Here is a 21,923-nt window from a genome sequence, read left to right as displayed (position 1 = left end):
TTCGGACGTGTTTCTTGTGTCTTTTCAGCATCAATTATCAATTTTCACGAATAGAAATATTCCCAGTCAACAGTTTGTTCACTATTACTGATCACACGTAGCCTTTAACAAAATATTCCCTTAGAAATAAAATCCTTAGGCTACTGATTTCGAAGCGGAACCGCCATTCAAGCCGATTTACACCTTGCGTCATTTTTAAAAATCTACGACGGACGGTTAGTGCAATAATTTATATTCGAAAGTATTCAATCGTCTGTCTCAAATGTATATATAAGTAATAAATAACAGGTTTTTAAACTTCAATAGGAATTGAAGTGGGTCGGTACGTGATCAAATCTTCTGAGAAGGCCTTCGGCCTTCACAGGATTGGATCACGTGACCGACCCACTTCAATTTCCATTGAAGTTTATAAACGTATTTAGTTCTTAATTGAAGCAAAACATTAAATCGGCCTCAATTTCAAAAGGTAATTTCACAATTTAACAAGATCTGTTTGTGAAACACTATGCGCCCGGCGGCAACAAAGTTCGAAAAAGCTATTTTTAGCATATAAGTCACAGTCAAGGCCACAAGGTTATTGACTTTAGTGTCATTTGAAAGAACATAATTAGTGGAGCATGCATACAAAATATATAGTCTCCATCTCCTATTGTTCAAAAGTAATGGCAGAAGTTCAAAAATGCTATTTTTAGCATATAGGTCAAGGTCACAAGGTCATTGACCTTGGTGTCATTTAAAAGAATTAAAATTAGCGGAGTATGCATACGAAATATGAAGTCTCTATCTCTCATGGTTCAAAAGATATGTCGAAAGGTTCAAGTTGACAACAGACAGATAAACAGACAAACAGATAGACAGGACAAAAACAATATTCGCCCCGAATGTATCGATTCGGGCGCATAAAAAGCATCTATAGTAGGAAAGCACACGAGATTCAAAGCTGAAATAGTGGTCATTTTTATGGTCATCTTCCATATCTAAAGTCGGGGAGTACCTATTGTAGACTCTTTTCGTATAACCATAAATTGGCAGTTATCTGATAAGGAATGGCAATGAAGTTGAAACATAATAAACAACAATTAATACTTAGTTTAAAACAATTTTTAAAAATATTTTACACATGTTATCATTTAAAAATTATCTTACTGAACTAATACATATATTATATTATACCTTTAATTTAAATTTAATTTGTTTTGACATGCATGATATTTGTATGACAAGCCCTTTTACTATATTCATGATATAAAAATTTTCATTCAATAAGAAAGATATCTCTCTAGCATAGAGAGATATCTCTTTGTAACAATTAATGGGTTTGCGTATTCCAATTATGCAAATCGGTCTTTGAGGATCTGTGATTGGGTGAAGCAGATCACATGATGTAAAACAACGCTATATAAGAGAGCGTAGCTAGGCTGCGGAATTCATTTTAGTCCGATTTCCAGACGGGAGAAGAGGCATGTTTCAGCGACATGATTAGTTGGGTGTGTGGCCTAGTGCTACTAAGGCTTACCACAATTATTTGACAATGCTAGGTGGATTGCCTATCAGCGAAGGCTTGCCACAATAAATTGGTAGCATGGGATAACTGTACATCCTGAATAAGGACAATTCAGTATCCTTTGTTATCAGAGGCTGACCACTAGTAGTAGGTTAGACTTAACATCGTGACAGACACTACGAGCCTGAATAAGGCATAACTGGTGTCTGTCCGGTGCAATTGTGAACCTCATCTCTTGTTGAAACTATAAGCCCGACATCCAAGTGTTATTTTACCCTAAGTAAGAGAAGGGCCATGTTTGTTTATATTTGCAGGCCAATCATTTTATCCAATTATTTTTGAGAGGAAAATCATTTATTGTAAATATCAATCTTTCCCGAGATCCTGGAATCAACCAGGTACGACCCCTCAACACGTTACATCTTTAGCTTATAGAGATATCTTTTTGGCTAATAGAGATACCTTTATACATTAGAGAGATATCTTTTAACAAAAGAAATATCTTTTTTTGTAAGAGAGACATCTCTTTTACTTAAAGAAATATCTTTATAAGCTATAGAGATATGTCTTTTTAAGCGAGAGCGATATCTCTTAAAGTTAGAGTGGATAACCCTAACCCTAACAAGGTTAACAGAGATATCCTTCTTAATTAGAGAGATATCTCTTTAGATTTTCAAAAAGAGATATCTTTCTAAGCTAAAGAGATATCTCGTTTAATGAAAGAGATATCTATTTTCCAGTCATCCTTAGAATAAAATTATTAATTCTCCCGTTTAAAACGAAAGCGAAACAGGAAGTAAAGTATCTGGAATAATTTTGTTGTTATAAGACAAAAGACTGAGAATGCAATACCCAGAATAATATATGTGCTATGTAGTTCCAATAATATTAAAGATCTCTTAAATTTGGGTAAATTTTTGAAAGCTGCAACAATGTTAAGAAAAAATAAAATTGAGGTATAGTATAATTTTCATGTATGTGTTTTTACGTTCACTCCCCTTACCAAAATAAAAGCCTTCTGGCACATAGTTGCAGCAAATTTACTGCAAAGTTGCCGCAACCTTGCGGCAAATATTTGCGGCAAACTTGCCGCAAATAGATTTTTCGTATGCAAATTTTTTTCTGGCACACAGTTTGCGGCATATTTGCGGCAAAGTTCTGGCACATTTGCGGCAAACATTTCAAATCCTTACATTATGCATTTAGCTGCAAGTTTGTGGCACACACTTGCGGCACATTTCTGGCATATAGTTAACTGCAAGTTTGTGGCACACACTTGCGGCACATTTCTGGCATATAGTTAACTGCAAATTTGTGGCAAACACTTGTGGCACATTTCTGGCATACACAATTCCTTAAGCTAACATACTTTACTTAAACAAATTAATTTGAAAAGAACATGATTAAAAATGACAGCAACATGTAATACATGTACTTTAAAAAAAGGACATTCAAGCCATTTTGAAAATTATTTATGAAAATTTCAAGGTAAAAAGGTACATGTATATATAACACTAACTATAATATCAATGTTTAAAAAAAAGACTTGCACAGTACGAGATCAAAATCTGTTGATTGAACAGTTACACTGTATACATCAGATAGAGAACGAAACAGATTAAAAAAATAAATTCACAACCTTTGAGTAATACAATGGCACAAATTTACATTGGTCATTATGCAAAATGAATAGAGGATTTGAAGTTCAACAACAATCACATAACATTTTACATCAAAGAAATGATTCACCTCTTACAATGAATTTCAACTGCACATATCAATGTAATAGTGCTGCACAATATGAATAAAAACAGTATAAAGTATTTTGACAAATTCTGACTTACTCATCCTCAACGTTTTTGATTCAATAAACTGAAGAAAGAACATGATGGGGAAAAAATAATATACAAACACCTGCATTATCAGAACTTATTCAAATTTAAAATAAGCTATGCTAAGTAAACAATTCTTATTCTAGTATAATGCATATATAATACAATCAAAATTTTTTTATCTGCCACTTGAAATCAATGTCCATTTGTGACAGGCAGACACTTTCAATCCCCCCCCCCCCCCCCCCCCCCCCCGACAAATTTTTACTAAATATATTAAAGAAATAAAGTAGAATAAATGGAAACTTGTCTAATTTGGTCAGAGGACACTTAAATCTCACAATATCATTTACACAGCAAAAGGTGACCATTTAGTCCAGTGTCTTGATTCTATCACTTTTAAAAACAACAACATAATTCCCTTGATGAATCTATGTCATGTTGAAAGAGTGTCCTCATCTGTTGCATTTGCCATTGATTGATTGATTGTATATTGTTTAACGTCCCTCTTGAGAATTTTTCACTCATATGGAGATGCCACCATTTGCCGGGGGAGAACTGCAAATTTTGTCCTATACTACATTAATTGGCACTCAGGGCCATTGAGCAGGGAGGATCTTTTTTGATCATCACCTACTGCAACAAGGGACCTCAGTTTATACATTCTCATCCGAAGGACCGGTCTCCATGTCCCACAGTGGGATTCAAAACCTGCAACGTAAGGATCAACTCCGTACTTCGTGACTCGAGAGCAGACACTCTAAACATGCCGGCGACACATTTGATAGGAATTTTTTATTAACTACTTTCTTGGTACTTCAAGTTCACTCTGACATTTCTCTAACTTCTCATGATTAGGGGGGAGGGCCTTCCTTTCCAACATTATGCAAGTATCTATTAAAAAGATAGAGAGAAATTACTCGCATTGCAGTCATTGAAACCAATAGTTATTTAAGCAATGAATTTAACCTAATTTTGACCTAAGAGATCCCACATTTGTATCTTTTGTGTGCATTAAAATCATCAATGGCATTTCAGGATAGATTGATCAACACACAAGGATTCAAAAACAACACTTCGTTTTAAAAAAAAAACTACATGCTTCTCTGACAAATTATATAATGTTAAGTGTATTTTATATGACATAAACATTTAAATATGGACCCAATTATTAATTGTGATTACTTACTTTTAGTCCATGCTCTTAGTTAGCAGAATCCTTTCCTGCAGATAAATGCGTGCTTGGTCTATTCTTAGTGGAGGGTTTACTGATTCATCATAAATCCATCTGGATAGAACAAAAATAAAAACATACTGTAGATCTACCAACCCAATTAATGTTATGAACAAGGACCTTAAAAATTCTAATTGGCTCAGCAAATACAGTCAAGTCTTATTTCTATGTAAAAAAGACATCAGTGTTATACAATTTATTTCAAAATACTCACATTTTCTCTTCATTCACAGTCTATGTTGCTGTTTTCTCCTTTCTCTTCGTTCCTGCCATGACCCCGGTGTTTTAAAATTGGCGCAAACTTCAGATGTAAATATGCTGTTACTTATAACCCCCTAGTTACATGTACCTAGATGGTTTTGTATTTTTTAAAGACCTAATCAGCAGAATGTGTAAATTTGATGAAAAAAGGAATTCTTTGTTGTTGTAGAATATAATAATTCAAAAATCATTTATAATTAAACAGGATGAATTAACTAAACAAATTTACTACTATTTAAAAGATTAGGGTGGTTAATAGAACTGCTGTGAATAAACCGGATCTACACTGATAAGCCGTTCCTAGAAAGGTCTGTAACGTAACAGACAAGTCGTTCCTAAATCTTTATGGCACACTTTTGGCACACAATGATTTTGATAGTTAAAAGAAACATTTCTGGTATACTTCCGGCACACTAAATAAAAGGCATCTAAGGAAAAATTGTGGCATACTTCTGGCACATATGTGCATCAGATCATTTAATGTGCCGCTAGAAATACATATGTGCCCCTAGCAGCACACTCTGAACCGCAAGTGACATACTGTGTGCTGCTAGCAGCATTTACTGCACACTTTTGGCACACTGTTCTGGTACATAGATTTGTTTGCAGCAAACTTGCTGCAAGCTTGCCGCAAACTTGCAGCAAACATTTTATTTTGGTAAGGGTCTCTCTGTATGTTTTTTTCCGTATTATTATCATGTTTATATTCTCTGATGAGCCAGTTGGCTTAAAGAAATAAAGAAACTGAAACTGAAACTAAAAAAGATTATAACTTATGCAAACATTTAATTAAATCATTAAAAAGTTTAATTATTTATAATTGAATTGTGCGAAGTTGTGTTTTAAGGACAGGTAACTCAGGTGTGAAAAATGACCAACTAAGTGCCGATTTTTGAGTTATCATTTATAGGAATGACATATAGGCTACTTCAGCATTGTTACTGTTATATACACAAAAGGGTTCCTTACATTGTTTTGTACACAAAAGCGTTGACCAAAAGAAGGAGAATGTCTTCACACTACCTGAAATAACAGGGTCAATTGAATGGGGAACAGACTATATTCAATATTTTTAACTCTCTTTGACGATTGTTATGAGGAAGAAAATATATAATGACATGGGTTTTTTGTGCGCACTTTTGCGCTTCCTATAGATAGTTTTCGATTGACCAAGAGTTACTTCCCGTTGGCCGCCATACTGGAGGTCCAAATGCTCATATTCCTTCATTGTTCAACCAATTTAAAATTTTTATATTTGCTATTTTGAATTAGAAATCATTATTTTTCTGAAGTATATAAATTTTTGGAAGCCTCCTTTATTTAAAAAAAATTATTTGATAAAGATTTTCCACCAAATATTTCTGCTATATTTTCTTAAACTTGACAAGACAAAGAGGGAAAATCACTGAGTCGACCTCCAATATGGCGGCCAACGGGAGGTAACTTTCGCTAAATTCAGGCCTATCGAAAACTATCTATATAAGTATATATTTATTTACCAGTAAATGCAACAAATAACTAGTAAACTAATTGTTCGCTGAACAATTAGAAGGTCTTTCCACCTTTTTTTTCTATAAAATGTTTCCAAGTAATTTGGATTGTTAAAAAAAAAAAAAAAAAAATGAAAAAAAGTTCCTCCAGATGGGCTCCAACCTACATCCCTTAGTTTGTAAGTCGGACACGCTAACCATTGAGCCATCAAGTTGTACACAAGTAAGCGTAATTTGTAAACTAATTTTTTTTAAAGGTGAAAGAGGATACCTGTAGTTTCGTAGAAAAGTACCGGTCAAATTTCTTAAAAAACTGAGATCTTGCCGGTTTGATGTGATATTGTATGTAGGAAAATGATTAGAATAATTATGGGACACATTTGCAGTGAAGCAATGACACTTAGCATATACAGAGTTGTAAAAGCGAAACTTATACACGTGGTCAGTTCCAGATGACATTCAAAATCTCGAAAAAATAAACCAAAATCAGAGTAGTCCCGGTTTACATTTTTTGGAACATTTGCACTCTAATAGGTAAATGTAATTTGTTGACTTAATTTGTGAGTCATGGGCATTTGTTCAACACCATATCGTACAAAGAGAGGTAACTGCAATTGATCTAACCTATCTAAATTGCATGGAAATTCATTTGACATGAAAAAATAGCTATTTTCGAGATTCAGTGGATTAATATTTAAATCTGAATAAAATTGAAATAAAATCCATATACTTAAGAAAGCAAGAATACTTGGTATTAAAATGTCTTAGTAGAGCAGGAGAACCGAATGTTCTTAACAACAGTTGAAAAAATAGCCAATACAAGCTTTAATTAATTTTTATGCTCAACAATAATGAAATTTTCGGAGAGAAAAAAAAAATGCACATTTTGCCGATATCCACTAGAATTTCATTATTCTTAAGACACTCGCCATAAAACTCTCAGGACACTTTGTTTGAGTTGTCTTCTACATGTTAATTTGAATTTTATGTCTATCTCTTGCGTTGTTTGACTTGTACTAAAAAATTCTATGTCGCTATTGATTTTTTTTTTAGACAAAAGGCAGGGGGGGGGGGGGTTATATAAGGATTTATTAAAGTGAGAGTTGTAAATACCTCCATTACCTTAAACTTGATTGTAACCTTTGGGACAATGAGGTCAAAGGTCAAGGTCATTTATCAAGGTCAAAGGTCAAGGTCATAAAAAAAAGAAAGAGATAAACTTGAGATTAACACTTGAACTTGAATCTATATAAATGTAAAAAAAAATTTCTTTATGACTTTTGAAGGAAAGATCAAAGGTCAAGGTCAAAGGTCAAGGTCAAATATCAAGGTCAAAGGTAAAGGTCATTTGTATATTAAGCTCAAATCGACAATTTCTCTAGTTTTCCAATGACCTTGACCTTTGACCTTGACCTACTTTTCAAGGTCAAAGGGCATAAGATCTCATGCAGTTGGTCCCATATCTTTACCACTTGTCCTTTAAAAGTTTTAAATCTTTCTTGTAAGCTGTAAGACTTTCAGGGGCAATAACTCATTGAAGGAGTCACCGAATACTTTCTCAATGAATAGATTCCAGACTCCTCTCAATTAGTGAAAGACATGGGTGAAGGTTTCATACCTCTACGGTTTATGGTTTCGGAGGAGTAGCGATAACAAGCATTTCATGCGAAAGGGGCAATAACTCCGAAAGCGGTCATAGTTCATACACGTTGGGTCAAATTTGTTCCTAACTTTGAAAGACCTTTACGATAAACAAAAAGTCTTTTCGATAAATGTTGAAACAAAAAATCAGCGGAAGAAAAATAAGAATAATAATAAACATAAGCAAATCAATAGGTCTTTCCACAGAAAGGTGGAAAGACCTATTTATCTTATTTGTGTTACCTAGCACGAAGAAGAACGACCGAGTATAAACATTTAATCAGATTAGAACTAAGAAGAAGGGTAGATTTCACTTTTTATTTTAATTAAAAATTTTACTGATATCTAAAGAAACGGTGTCCGCAACTGTATAGCAAATAAGTTTAACATTAGTGCTAAATCTTAAAACCACTGGGTTCTATTGACAGCAAAGAAAAACTTGGGAAATGCTAAAATCTGACTTGCGTATAAACAGTTAGATACCTCGGACCTGCTCTAAACAAGTTTCAACAACGAGTTATCGTTCATAACAGCGAACCCTAGCGGCAGTAGAAAGGCCTATTTAACTTGGAAAGATATCTCCAAATATAAAAGAGATATCTTTCTAGGTGAAAAAGAAATCTAATGTTCAGAGATATTTCTTTTCGCGAATAAATAGCAAAAGGGCTTGCCATAATTTTGTACTGTCTTCCATGACGTAAAATCAGGTCCGTCACTGTTGAATTCCAACGAATGAAAATGAGATTAAGCTCCGCGCATTCTGTGACACAAGCGGTCCAACATCTCACTGACCGGTCCAACATATTACTTAGCAGTCAAAAATCGATTTTTTTTATTCACGCTCAGCAAAATTTTAAAAATATTAGACTTTTTTTCGTATAGATTTGTAAAAGAACAACGAATATACATGTATATGGTTCTTGGCAGGTGTGACTGGTCCAAAATCTGGAATTCCCAGAAAGCCGTGTTGTATGCACTGTTCACAGATTGTATTGTTTGTAGATTAATTGTGAAGATTGTGGACATGATTAAAATATGATTACCTGTATACCTGCTCATCAACATACTTTATGACAAATTAAAGTTTCCTCATAAGCTTGATTTAAATCTCACTTATGATTATATTTTTAAAAAAAATGAAAAACAAAACAAAACTTCTTATTCATCATGAAGCAGCTTGGATTGACACTTTACGTTAAAATGTAGCAGGTTGGATATTCACATTATATTAGTTTGCTATCCATTCTAGCCGACAGTAAGTAGCTTTCATTTGCATTGTCAGTTACCGGTATTAAGTTTATTTATACTTTTTGGTGGACTTTGAAAAAAAAGTAATTGATTCAAATATTTTTAATATAATGAACATCTTAAATTTTATGTAATTTTTATGGTTTCGTCGATCTCTGTCTTTAATTTAATCTAAAAAATAAACAATATTTAAAATGAAAAAATAACAACAAACTTTTAACTATTTTGGATAAATATGTTGCTCTAAATAATAAAAAAGAAAACAACAAAAGTTGTTGGCAATGAATTCATTTATCGAAAACAAGAAGAATATCCCTGCCTATTTTTAAAATTTTGAAAAGCGGGAGGGTATATAGTAATCGGGATGTCCGTCCGTCCGTCTGTTACGCTTTGGGGTACACATCTCTTATCCGCAACTCCTCTCGATACCACTGAATGAAATATGATGAAACTTTCACTTGCCATTGAAATTTGCCATTGTGACCTCCTATTTTACTTTTTGATCCGACACATATGTTGAGGTCTCCATAGCAAAACATAGACACTGCCATTATATTCACACGTGAGGCGGGGGTATCATTTAGTGGGCTCTTTGCTCACAATACCTGTAGTTTAATTGATGATCGAGTGTGAAAAGTTTATTTTATACATAAAGAATTTAGAGATAACTAACAGTATTCAATATCAAAGTCCATAAGACAATACAAAATAGGAGCAGAGCAAACACGGAGCTCCAAATCATCCGAGTTGGGATCAGATGCCATGGAGTAGTGGGCATCCTCTGCCGACAGGTCACATCCGCACTGTGCTCCTTGTAATGATCGGAAAATAACAACAACAAAAAATAAGTCGTCAATTTAGTGTATATATAATGAACTAAAAATGAGTATGAAAAACGTCAGTCAGGATTTGACTCAATGATTTGCTGACAAGATCATAGTATCGACCATTGAACTTACGAAATGACGATTTCAAACGAGACTGCTGATGCCCTTGTTTCATCAACTTGTTTGTCAATAATTTACCTCGTTTTAGAAATTGTTCATACGTAGAGCATGCTCTCGCTTATCGAATCAACAGAAGTATATAAATTCCGTATGCAGGTATTAACGGTATATTGCTGCATAAGTAAGGGAAGTTGACGGTCGAAAAGTTAAAGTCACCACGATTATCATAGAGCTTATTGTTAATTGACAATGCGTGGTCGATATGTATACATGTATCTAAATGTCGAGTTGAAGGCCCAACAAGTGTTTTCATCTTTTCACGCATAAGATTTTGCACAAATTCTGCTTCATGTTAATACAAAATAGATCTGCTAATAACGGAGCGCAATTGGTACAATGGGAATTCCAATTGATTGTTGACATGCTCTCCAAAAACCACATAGATATTGTCAATGAAAAAACTCAAGCATTTTTTTATGTCAACTTTAGAGTATTTGTGTGTGCAATCTAATTCTTTTTTCAATTCTGGATTATTGAACACAGAAAGATAGATTGCCCCTCAATCTTTTAATACACGATTTCAACATAGATCGGATTCATTTAAACCATTCTGTCAAAGTCTCAAGTCCTCTTTTTCATTTCTGGCCCATTGTCTGGCGTAATCTTCAACAGAATCCATAATATTTATGAAATTCCGACGCCAGTTGAAGGATCGGGGTTCCCTTTATTGAGGACCCTTTAAAATAAGTGATCTAAGGTCCTCATTATCCACTATATTTATGTCACTTGTAATAACGTGTCTAACATGACTATAGTTATAAATCGAAGAAGAACATGAACACGATGGAGGATTATGTTTCAGATGCATAACCATGACCTTGTTGGCAAAACAAGATATCATTAAGTCAAATACATATTACAAGAATATTATATACAAAATGAATTGACGATGGATTTTTCCGTTTTCTTGCGATCATGACAAGGAGCACACGGAGGGTTTGGCCCTCTGGCAGGGGATGCTCACTCCATGGCATCTGATCTCACCTCTGACATTTAGGAGGTCCGTATTTGCTCTGCTCCAGTTTTGTATTGTTTAATTGACTTAGAGCTTGGATACTGTTTGTAATATCTCCGTTAATTTCATACTAAAATCTGATTACCGTAACTGCTTCTATTAGTTTTGAAAGGAAAAAAAATTGGTTTGTTTGCTTGTTCGAAGTTGAACGCCCCTATCGCGAATGTTTCACTCATATGGAGACGCCACCACTTGACAGTATAGAGTTGTGAATTTTGTCCTATACTAAGTTACGGCCATTGAGCAGTGAAGGATCTTTATTCCTGCAAGCACCTCTAGCGACACGCTGGGACCTCGGCTTATACGGTCTCATCCGAAAGACCGGTCTCCATGTCTCACGGTTTGATTCGAATCCGCGACGTAAGGATCGACTGTAGAGCAGACGCCCTTACTACTGCGGCACGGAGGCGACAAAAAAGTCACATTATAAAATTATTCTACCCCGATATGTATTTTCAATATATGTTAAATAAAATAATGCATAAATATTAAAATCCACATCATATCAGCCCCAGAACCACATTTGAGTCCTTTTGCTCTTATGTTGATGTGGAGCCACACACACTCTCGAAATGTTTCAAATATTGTCTTTTATCTTTCAATCAACATTTCCCTACTTCTTCGGAGGTTCTCTTGTGCCTCGTTTCCATTCTACTAAAAACTCTAAAAAAACTACTGATCGTTTCTTCAATAAAGAAATGAATTAGATCCCCATGTTTCAACTACGCCCCTCCATTCCATGCCAAAGAGTTAATTTGTTTACCTCATATGGAAGGCAGACGATTTAAACTTTTTCTGCATTAAAAATAGACTTTTATTTATTATAAATTTGATTATACTGTAGATTTATTATTTTTAGGAATGTACAATAACAAATCAGTTTTCTACCTTATTGCTTTATCACTGAAATCACGAAGTTAAATATGGTGAAGGGAGGTCCATGGAACAGCCCAGCTTAACTTTAAAAACCTACATTCATCAGCTACTTATGCAATTTTCACAGTGTTTCGACTCTGAAAGACAACACACCAATGATTCTAAATAAGTATTTTGTTTAAGAGTCAAATACATTGTATTTTTTTTAACTGTACTGAAACGGAAATTGGTTTTGTGATTTAGTTTCGTATAAAACGTTAGACCTATGTTTTCGTCTAATTTCTTAAACGCAAAAAAATATTAATTTTACAATCATTTAGGTAGTTTGTAACTGCCTTTGTATTGGGACTGCACTGAGGTAGCACATGCCGTGTTACAGAATCTCAGGATACCTCTCTGGTGACAAGCTTGTTGAGGCTTGACTGTCTATTTTTTTGAACTTGTGATAAGACCTGAATAAGGCACACAGTTTCGGGGAATGGGCAGTGAGGGGTCACCAATATTAGCTACTACGTAAGACCTGTATAAGGCAGTAGGCTGATGGAGAGAGAGGTGGCATACCACAGAAGTGGGGGAAGTGACAAGATGCAGCAGTACGTTTAGAGTGGCAGGACCAAAGAAATTCATTGTGGGAGACACCCGTCGACCACAGTTAGTGGTTGTCCAATCAAGAAGAAACCCGTTATATTTGATTATATTTTACTTGGTCAACAAAAACCTGAGTTAACAGGTTAACGAACCTATGTGTAACGCCTCGGTGATACAAGACATATCACCAAACAACAAGCTCTGCCGCGTTGCACGTTACATTGTTTGGTGGCAAGCGTCGGGATTTTGTTGACCATGGATTCGTCTAAGAAAGTGTCAGAAACTATAGGGCGAATGGAGAAGATCCTAGAGAGGATTAGAACGCCAACCAGTGATGGTGGTCAGACAAATGCGGCAAGCCAAGAGTCTGGATATGCGACACACAGTACTGATTATCAACCGGCCGGTATGTCAAGAGATGTGTCATTTGACGAGTACGGCGCACGGCCTAAAGTTAGATTTCCAGACGAAGGCAAACCAATCTACACACCAAATGCTGGGGTTGACTACGTTGTGACGGGCCATCTGTTTGACCCGCCAAAACCACAGAGGAAATCAATGGGGACAGACAATGCCAAGACAGGCCATATAATCAAGTCAGTCACGTATGACGGAACCAGTTCCTGGCTTGACTACAAACCACATTTTGAGGCCTGTGCTGTTGTAAATGGCTGGGCAGAAGAACAGAAAGTCTTTATTTAACTGTATCCCTACGTGGCCAAGCACAGTCAGTGTTAGGTGACTTGCCAAGCGATACTGGTCAGCACAATAAGACACTGGTCAGATCCCTTGAGGTGGTTCTGCCTCCTAACCAAACAGATCTGTACCGTGTTCAACTAAAAGAACGAAGGCAAAGAGCATCTGAGTCAATACCAGAGTAAGGCCAGGCCATTAGACGACTAACCAATTTGGCCTACGCATCAGCACCTGGTGAGGTGCGAGAAACTCTCGGCAAAGATGCATTCATCGATGCCTAGGGAGATGTCACAAATTGTCAGGCATTGCAAAGTTTTGTACATATGTAAATAATTTGTAAATAGTTAATCATATTCGGGACGCATATAATCTTGAGGGGAGGGTAATGAAACGGAAATTGGTTTTATGATTTAGTTTCGTATAAAACGTTAGACCTATGTTTTCGTCTAATTTCTTAAACACTAAAAAATATTAATTTTACAATCATTTAAGTAGTTTGTAACTGCCTTTGTATTGGGACTGCACTGAGGTAGCACATGCCGTGTTACAGAATCTCAGGATACCTCTCTGGTGACAAGTTGGTTGAGGCTTGACTGTCTATTATTTTGAACTTGTGATAAGACCTGAATAAGGCACACAGTTTCGGGGAATAGGCAGTGAGGGGTCACCAATATTAGCTAATACGTAAGACCTGTATAAGGCAGTAGGCTGATGGAGAGAGAGGTGGCTTACCACAGAAGTGGGGGAAGTGCCAAGATGCAGCAGTACGTTTAGACTGGCAGTACCAGAGAAATTCATTGCGGGAGACACCCGTCGACCACAGTTAGTGGTTGTCCAATCAAGAAGAAACCCATTATATTTGATTATATTTTACTTGGTCGACAAAAACCTGAGTTAACAGGTTAACGAACCTAAGTGTAACGCCTCGGTGATACAAGACATATCACCAAACAACAAGCTCGGCCGCATTGCACGTTACAGTACAAATTTGATACGTGTTTCTGATCTGGTTATTTTTTTATGACGTTCGTGATTTAATTGAAAATAATATCCGCGGAATTTCTTTGATCTCGGAAATAAACGTGGTTGAAAAGGGATTTTAGCAAGTATAATATTCTGTATACATTTTATATCTATATATAATTATATGCATGTAACCAGTATCCCACTACAGATTTGTATCATAAGGTTTTGATGACAGCCAATCAAACAATCAAACCTAACAGCTGCTTTTGTAACATTTTGTTAACATGGTTTCCAAGAATTGTACCACATTTGACATTCAATTTTCTAATTTTTCTTTGAATCAATCAGGGCAAAATTTCAATAAATTCTAACAAAATTATGAATGTTATTTTGAATAATTACATTCAGTGTAATTTTCCTCATGAAATCCAATAGAAATCAACGACGTTGATATCTCTACAACACACGCGAAAACTTGTCATTGGGCGGTAAAATACACAGTAGGGGCTATATATGCATTTTCAATACCCTAGAACATCAAAATGTACATTATTTTTACTCAGTTTAATAAAAAAAAACTCTGACCGTGTTAAATTAACGTCAATACACCAAATGTGTGTTTAAGATTAATGTTGTCATTTTTCCCTCGCAATTTTCATTTGCTTTATTTAACTTTGCAACGTCATGAACGGCTCTTATTTCTATTAAGCAGTTTTGAATGATGCTAATTCACATTAAAGATTCACGAAATAGAGAATTATGAAGGGGGAAATTAGAGAATGTAAATATAAGCACTGAATTCATATTTTTAGATGTCGTTGGTCCTATAACACACCTGGCTATGTTGACAAATTTTCATACCGCGCCTCATTCGATTTGTCGGCACGGCTAGGTGAGTTATAGGACCGACGGCATCCAAAGATAAGAATTCAGCCTAACAGCTGCTTTTGTAACATTTTGTTCACATGGTTTCCAAAATTATGCAACATTTGACATTCAAATTTCTAATTTTTCCTTGAATCAGTCAGGGCGAAATTTCAATAACTTTTTACGTAATGACAAATGTAATTTTATAAATGAATATATATATATATATATATATATATATATATATATATATATATATATATATATATATATATATATATATATATATATATATATAGGAAAAATCCTCTGATGTAACCAGAATGCCTACTACAGATATGTACTTGTTATGGGTCGTTTTCTTGGGCTGTCTGCAACATCAAGGTAAGAAATAATTACTAGTATTAAGTTGAAACAAATAATATATAACATCCGATTTACCCATTCTTTCGGTTTAAAAATTCTTCAACATAAAATATCAAAAGTGCCTAAAAGGGTTTAATTTCATTTTTCGTACAAAAATCGAGGTTATCGAAATTAGTTCTGTATTACCAAAATTTTTATTACTTTACTAATGAAAAAATATATTAGCATCTCACCTATACAGAATCACACTTAAATGCATCTTCAGTGAGCGGTTGCCCAATGTTTTCTTCGAAGATGTTCGAATGAAAAGGATTAGTTTGTGGTATTTACGTAAGCGAAATATATGGAGATAACGAACATACAGTATTAAATATTAGCAAAATTTAATTAATGAAGGATTAATAGAACTTCTATATCAAAATAAAAACTGTTTTTATGTTCAGTTTATTTTAAATTAAATAATGTTTATACGTAGATCATACCTTTTTCTATCAAATGCTATTCAAAATATGATGAGAGAAGTTAGCGGTAGAATCTTATTTTCTCGTGAGTTTGACATTTTTGTCTACATTCTATTAAAATGTGCCAATGTGAAATAGATGTATCAGACTATGTGATGTATTTAATAATCTACATAGGAATGAAAAATAATGTTTTAAAAACATTTATTCGTCTGCTACAAACGGGTTGCAATCAGTAACCGCGGGAATTCCAACAGTAATAACCTAGATGTTGTCAATCAAGAGACTCAAGCATCCTTGTACACCTACTTTGGAGTACCTCTGTGTTCAATCAGAATGTTTTTAAACAAAATAAATTGCAGATTTATACGAATGACAAGCCTTGGAAAGCAATGAGTTCTGTTCTTATTGACAAAGCAGCTGTCTATTAAGAAAGAGTCTATTATTCCCGGTAGATTTTAGAATCAAAAGATCAATATATTTTCCAAAGGTGAAGAATTTGTTGTTTTTTTTTTTCGATAGGTAGTTTCCATATGAAATGGAGAATGTTACATGCTGACAAAGCATAAACGACCTTCAAATCAAATGTAATCTGAATTTTAGCATTTATAAACTGCAAAGTAGTTCTAAGCAATCAGATTCGACCTTTAGTCAACGTAAATTTGTTTACAATTTTCGTCTGACATCGGAAATAAGAAACTGAAGTGACCAAATGATACATACGAAAAAAAAAAAAAAAAACGAGTAACAAAGCATCCGGGAGGATAAGACGAGGCAAGTGCCCACTTTTTTGGATAGGCAAGAACGTTTTGGGAAGAAAATCTCTCATTTTGCTCGAATTTACTTACTTATTACTTTAATGTTTACAGTAGTTTTCAAAATGATATTATATTCTGAACAAGCTAAACAATTTACTTTTATTTACTGTTACAAATGTCGAATAAGTGTAGGGACTTCTATTCTAATCTTTCTGTTGTCCTTTATTAATCTTACTGCAAAAAAATGGTATGGTGAACCACCCTATTTAAAGAATATGGTTATATCACCAAATTTATGTCCATTTTAGTGAAAGTTGAGCGTGATGCCATTGTGTTGTTTTTATCGCAACACATAATAATTTAACGACATCTATTGTTCGCGTCGTTGGTCAGTTTTAGTATATTTTTTATAAATAAGGTATAAATTAGGTATAAACAATATAATGCCTTCAAATCCGACTTTTACGCTTGAGTGATCAGCAGTCTGTAGTATGTTTTATATATATCTGTATATTGGTGATTTTGTGCTTAATCAAATTTTAAATCTGAGAAGAACTAATTTTGAAAAAAAATAAGCAAGGCTTATCGAATATAAAGCATAAAGGAATAAATTTCGGGAAAATGAAAATTAAATTACCAATATATATATTTAGTTGAAACGTTTTATTAGAAAATTTTTAAAAAATATTTTAAAATATAAATATGAGCTGTGAGGAAAAAAATTCTAAAACCATGGAAATTTTACATGATAAACATCTATATAGTTTAATTATGTAGTATTCTATCAGGTCCTGTTATTAAAAATTGCTATCATAATTGTGAATACTTATAAGTAGTTTTTGCGTTGACATGATACTAATGCATATACAACGCATATACATGATGATTTCAAACTATAATTGAAAAATTTGAAACATTAAAATCTGTGATCCCTGTTGGTAAATTTTAAATTCCTTTCAGCTTATACTCAGCGACCTGAAATCGTAGATGAAATTTTCCCCGAGGTGAAGCAAAAAGGGCAAACAGGCTACCTTAATTGCACGGTGGTAAATAAAGGCCCGGGATCAGTTGTAAGTTTTTTTTTTGAAATTATTTTTTTACTGTCAGATCTGTTAATTTGCAGATTACCTGTAGTTTGAACCCAGACGATAAAACACAGGCACTTGTTTCGGAAAAAAAAATTAACCCATAGGAAAATAATAACACACTATGGATTAAAATTTATTTCCGAAACAAGTGCCTGTGGATAAAAACCATGTGCATCAAATTTGCTTTAAATTACACATTATCTACTTCGCCACACAAATAACAAACCATGGCATCTAAATTTTCTTTGTGATATGGCCTTTAGATGAAATGTAACTGGACTTCAAACATTACTCGAATAAAACATATGGAGATAACGAACAGTATTCAAGAAAAAAAATCCATTAAAAAATGAGCAGAGCAAACACAGACCTTCCAAACATCGGAGGTGGGATCAGATGCTATGGAGGGGTAAGCATCCCCTGTCGACCGACCACTACCGCCGTGTGCTCCTTGTCATGATCTGGAAATGACGGGATGTCAGTAGTTGTTCATAGGTAGAGCATGCTCTTGCGTGTCGAATCAGTTGAGATATATAAAATCCGTATGTAGGTGATTCAAAAGATAAAAATTTTGTGTGATAAAAAAGTTTAAGTGGCACGAGTCTTTGTACCAAATTTTTGCTTACAGAAACAAGTATTTTTTTTAAATAAATACTTTAAATTTCAAGATAAACTTCAAAGGAAGTAATTTAGCGAAGACTCTCATATATGAATTTTGAATTTGAAAAAAAAAGAAGATAATCTAGTCCTTTTTGGTGTGCATGCTAATTCACAGAAAAATATTAATTATTATAAATGTGATATTGTCGAATATTTGAAGATTATGCAGTTTTATTTAAGAGTTAATACATCTGTCCACGAATTTTGTGGACAAGCCTCGTAATGCTTACTCAAATATCAAAGTAAATTTATTAATAAATGAAATTAAATTTTACTATCTTATCGAACAAACGAACCACTAGTATTTTCCGATTATTTTGCTATTTTCACTTTTTAAAGCAATACTAGTTGGAACTTTGATGTCGGATTTTTTTTCCAATATAAAAGTTTAGCACAGTTGTATTGTTGTGCTGTTTTCATTTTTTCGTTTCAATGAATCTAATACAGGGATCAAATTGAAACCTTCTAACAGGTACAATGGACTAAATTACAAACGGTCAATGGAGGAAGTCCTATTTTGTTAAGTGAAGATGAAACAATTGTCTATCAAGGTAAGATTGATTGATAGTGTATTGTTTTACATCCCGTTAGGGAATTTTTCACTGATATAGAGACACCACCATATATCGATGAAGGGCTTCAAATTTTGACCTTTACACGGCACTCACTGCCATTGAGCAGTGACGGATCTTTATCATGCCAACGCCCGCCGTGAGACGGGGCACGAGTTTTTAAGGTCTCATCCAAAGAACCCACAACTTCAAAGTGCCGAGCGCATGGCGAAGGAACAGTTGCTACCCATTTTTTTTATCGATTTCTAACGGTCAGTTGTGACCGAGTTACAAACTCACGACCTTTCGATCACGGAGTGAGCGCTCTATCGACTGAGATCAAGGGTAAGAAAAAGTACTATCAAACATTATTCCCCATCTTGTTCTACTGTCCCTTTTTTAAAAGTAATATTTATCGTGGTAAAAATATTCAATCGCGGCATCTGTTGGTTTAAAATATGCTACTGTAGCTTCCAATCTATTATTTTAAAATGTATCGAACCAAGATTCATAGAAAAAAATGTTTATGTAAATATATATATGTAGGCTACAATCACGGAATAAATGAGGATTCTGGACTAGACAAATACGATGTACAGAGTCGTACAAACGGAAGAAGAATCACTTACATGTTGGTAATCCGCTATCTAGCAGAGGAAGACAATGGAGGTTATGTTTGTACAATAAAGATCCCAGGCGTGGAATGGACACACTGGCCTACAAAGATTGGCCAGCTAACGGTGCAGAGTAAGTTATCATACATGTATTTATGTCCTTCGTTTTGTCATATGATGGAAGTTCTGTCATCTACTTGTAATTTGTAAACAGTAAACGTGCCTGTGGCATGAATAATCCCCCTTTCGCTGTACATGCGAAATTCGGGATTTCAATAAGATATATATACATTTGGTTTGCTAATTCATTCGATGTTGAACTTGGCCTTCTTGACAGATTCTGTGCTCACAGGTTGTGTGAAACATATGGAGATACAAAACATTATTCAAGATAAAAAATCCATCAAACAATACAAAATAGGAGCAGAGCAAACACGGGCCTCCAAAACATCAGAGGTGGGATCAGGTGCCATGGAGGAGTGAGCCTCCTCTACCGACCCGTCACACCCGCGAGTATTTCAATGAGTATGAAAAATGACAGTCAGCATTTGACTCAGTGATTAATTGTATTTGCTGACACGGTCATTGTATCGACTGTAGAACTTACAAAATGATGACTTTAACAAGACTGGTGATATTCTTGTTTCATCAGCTTGTTTGTCAATAATTAAACCCGTCTTGGAAATTGTTCATACATACAGCACGCTCTTGCGTATTGAATCAATGGAGATAACATTGAAATTCAAAAGTCCATTAAACAATACAAAATAGGGGCAGATCAAACACGGACCTTCAAAACATCAGAAATGGGATCTGGTGCCACGGAGGAGTAAACATTCCCTGCCGACCGGTCACACGAGCCGTATACTCCTTGTCATGCTTGGGAAGAAACGGGGAAAATCGACAATTCAGTGTGTAAATAATGCTCTAACAATTAGTATGAAAACTTCAGTCAACATTAAATCAAACTTAATCAAATATGCCTTTGTATGTAATGCTTAGGTCACATTTCCCGGCCGGTGGCCGTAGATCGGTGGTAATTATTGGTAATCCTTGGTGTGAGCGATGCCCCAACATCGGTCCACATCGGTCTAGTAGTCCTTAATGTATCAGTCACATTATCAAGCGATGGGGTTAACGATGGGCAACAAATGCGTTTTTTGATGAAAATGGCGTGAACTCAATGCTGGTCGGACTTACAAAGGCCCAGCGATGCATTGCTAGTCATAAAACGATGTTCCAGGGTGATCGGTCGATGTATATTACATCGCTCATATATTTGTGAACATCGTTTGTGCGTCGGTCGACTATGTGCTAAGTTTTGGTGGAACATTAACCAGTGATCGGCCGATGTCTGGTGCCCACCACTCAACCCTCCGATGATCTTAGATTCAACGGACACTTGACGATGCTCGGCCATACATCGACCAATCCTTTAAAGATGTGTTAATGATGGGTTGCAGATGAGGAGCGATGTGGGGTATCGGTGGAGACATTGCTGATTTTTAACTAGGAATCATTTTCTACCGATTACCCCACCGATTCGCAAAATGGCCTCAGTCACCGTCCGGTTACTAGTGGTTTCCGGCCGGCAACCACGCCATTTTCAACATAAAACGCATTGGTTTCTCATCGTATACCCTATCGCCGGATAATGTGACTGATACTTATGCAATGATGAAGGGCACTTCAATTATGCAATGCTTGAAATTACTTAACATTTTATATTTTTAAAATCTTCCTAAAAATACAAATTTAAAATGTGAATGAAATTTTTACAGTAGATATAATTTTCTACAGTTGCCCCTAAGATCTTGAGTAACATGAAATCGCTGTATGAAGTTGACCTTGGGTCTGACCTTCAGATGAACTGTGAAGCTCGTGGTATTCCATCTCCAAATATAACATGGACAAGAGAGGACGGGCGTTCACTGTCAACTGGGAGACTCCAGTCACAGGTAAAACTTCAGTACAACGTAATGTTAGAAGTAAAACGTCATGATCAACGTAATGTTGCAAAGTAAAATTTCATGTTTAACGTAATGTTAGATAGTAAAACTTTATTTTCAACTTAATGTAAAAAATTAAAACTTTATTTTCAACGTAATTTTACAATGTTAAACTTCAAAACTTTGTGTTCAACGTAATATTAGAAAGTAAGACTTCATGTTCAACGTATTGTTACAAATTAAACGTCATG

General features: G+C 34.9%; 2 protein-coding genes across 2 annotated transcripts in view; both read left to right on the top strand.

The window, feature by feature from the left end:
• LOC134258902 (hsc70-interacting protein-like) overlaps window positions 1-13,007 on the top strand; it is a 66,657-nt gene extending 53,650 nt beyond the window's left edge. The window contains exon 14 of the transcript XR_009990236.1: window positions 12,998-13,007. The gene's annotated coding sequence lies outside the window, so the exon portion shown is untranslated. The remainder of the gene's footprint in view (window positions 1-12,997) is intronic.
• A 2,518-nt stretch (window positions 13,008-15,525) lies between these two features.
• LOC134258898 (hemicentin-1-like) overlaps window positions 15,526-21,923 on the top strand; it is a 28,185-nt gene continuing 21,787 nt past the window's right edge. Inside the window, exons 1-5 of the mRNA XM_062741494.1 lie at window positions 15,526-15,609; window positions 17,771-17,880; window positions 19,031-19,109; window positions 19,656-19,856; window positions 21,524-21,681. Coding sequence (XP_062597478.1) covers window positions 15,549-15,609; window positions 17,771-17,880; window positions 19,031-19,109; window positions 19,656-19,856; window positions 21,524-21,681 — 609 coding nt within the window. The 5' untranslated portion in view covers window positions 15,526-15,548. The remainder of the gene's footprint in view (window positions 15,610-17,770; window positions 17,881-19,030; window positions 19,110-19,655; window positions 19,857-21,523; window positions 21,682-21,923) is intronic.

The sequence above is a fragment of the Saccostrea cucullata genome, unplaced genomic scaffold (assembly GCF_032062105.1).
Source record: "Saccostrea cucullata isolate Sc308-1 unplaced genomic scaffold, CSIRO_AGI_Scuc_v1 ctg2680, whole genome shotgun sequence".
Taxonomy (NCBI): Eukaryota; Metazoa; Mollusca; class Bivalvia; order Ostreida; family Ostreidae; genus Saccostrea; species Saccostrea cuccullata.
This window is presented reverse-complemented; position numbering and strand designations above follow the sequence as displayed.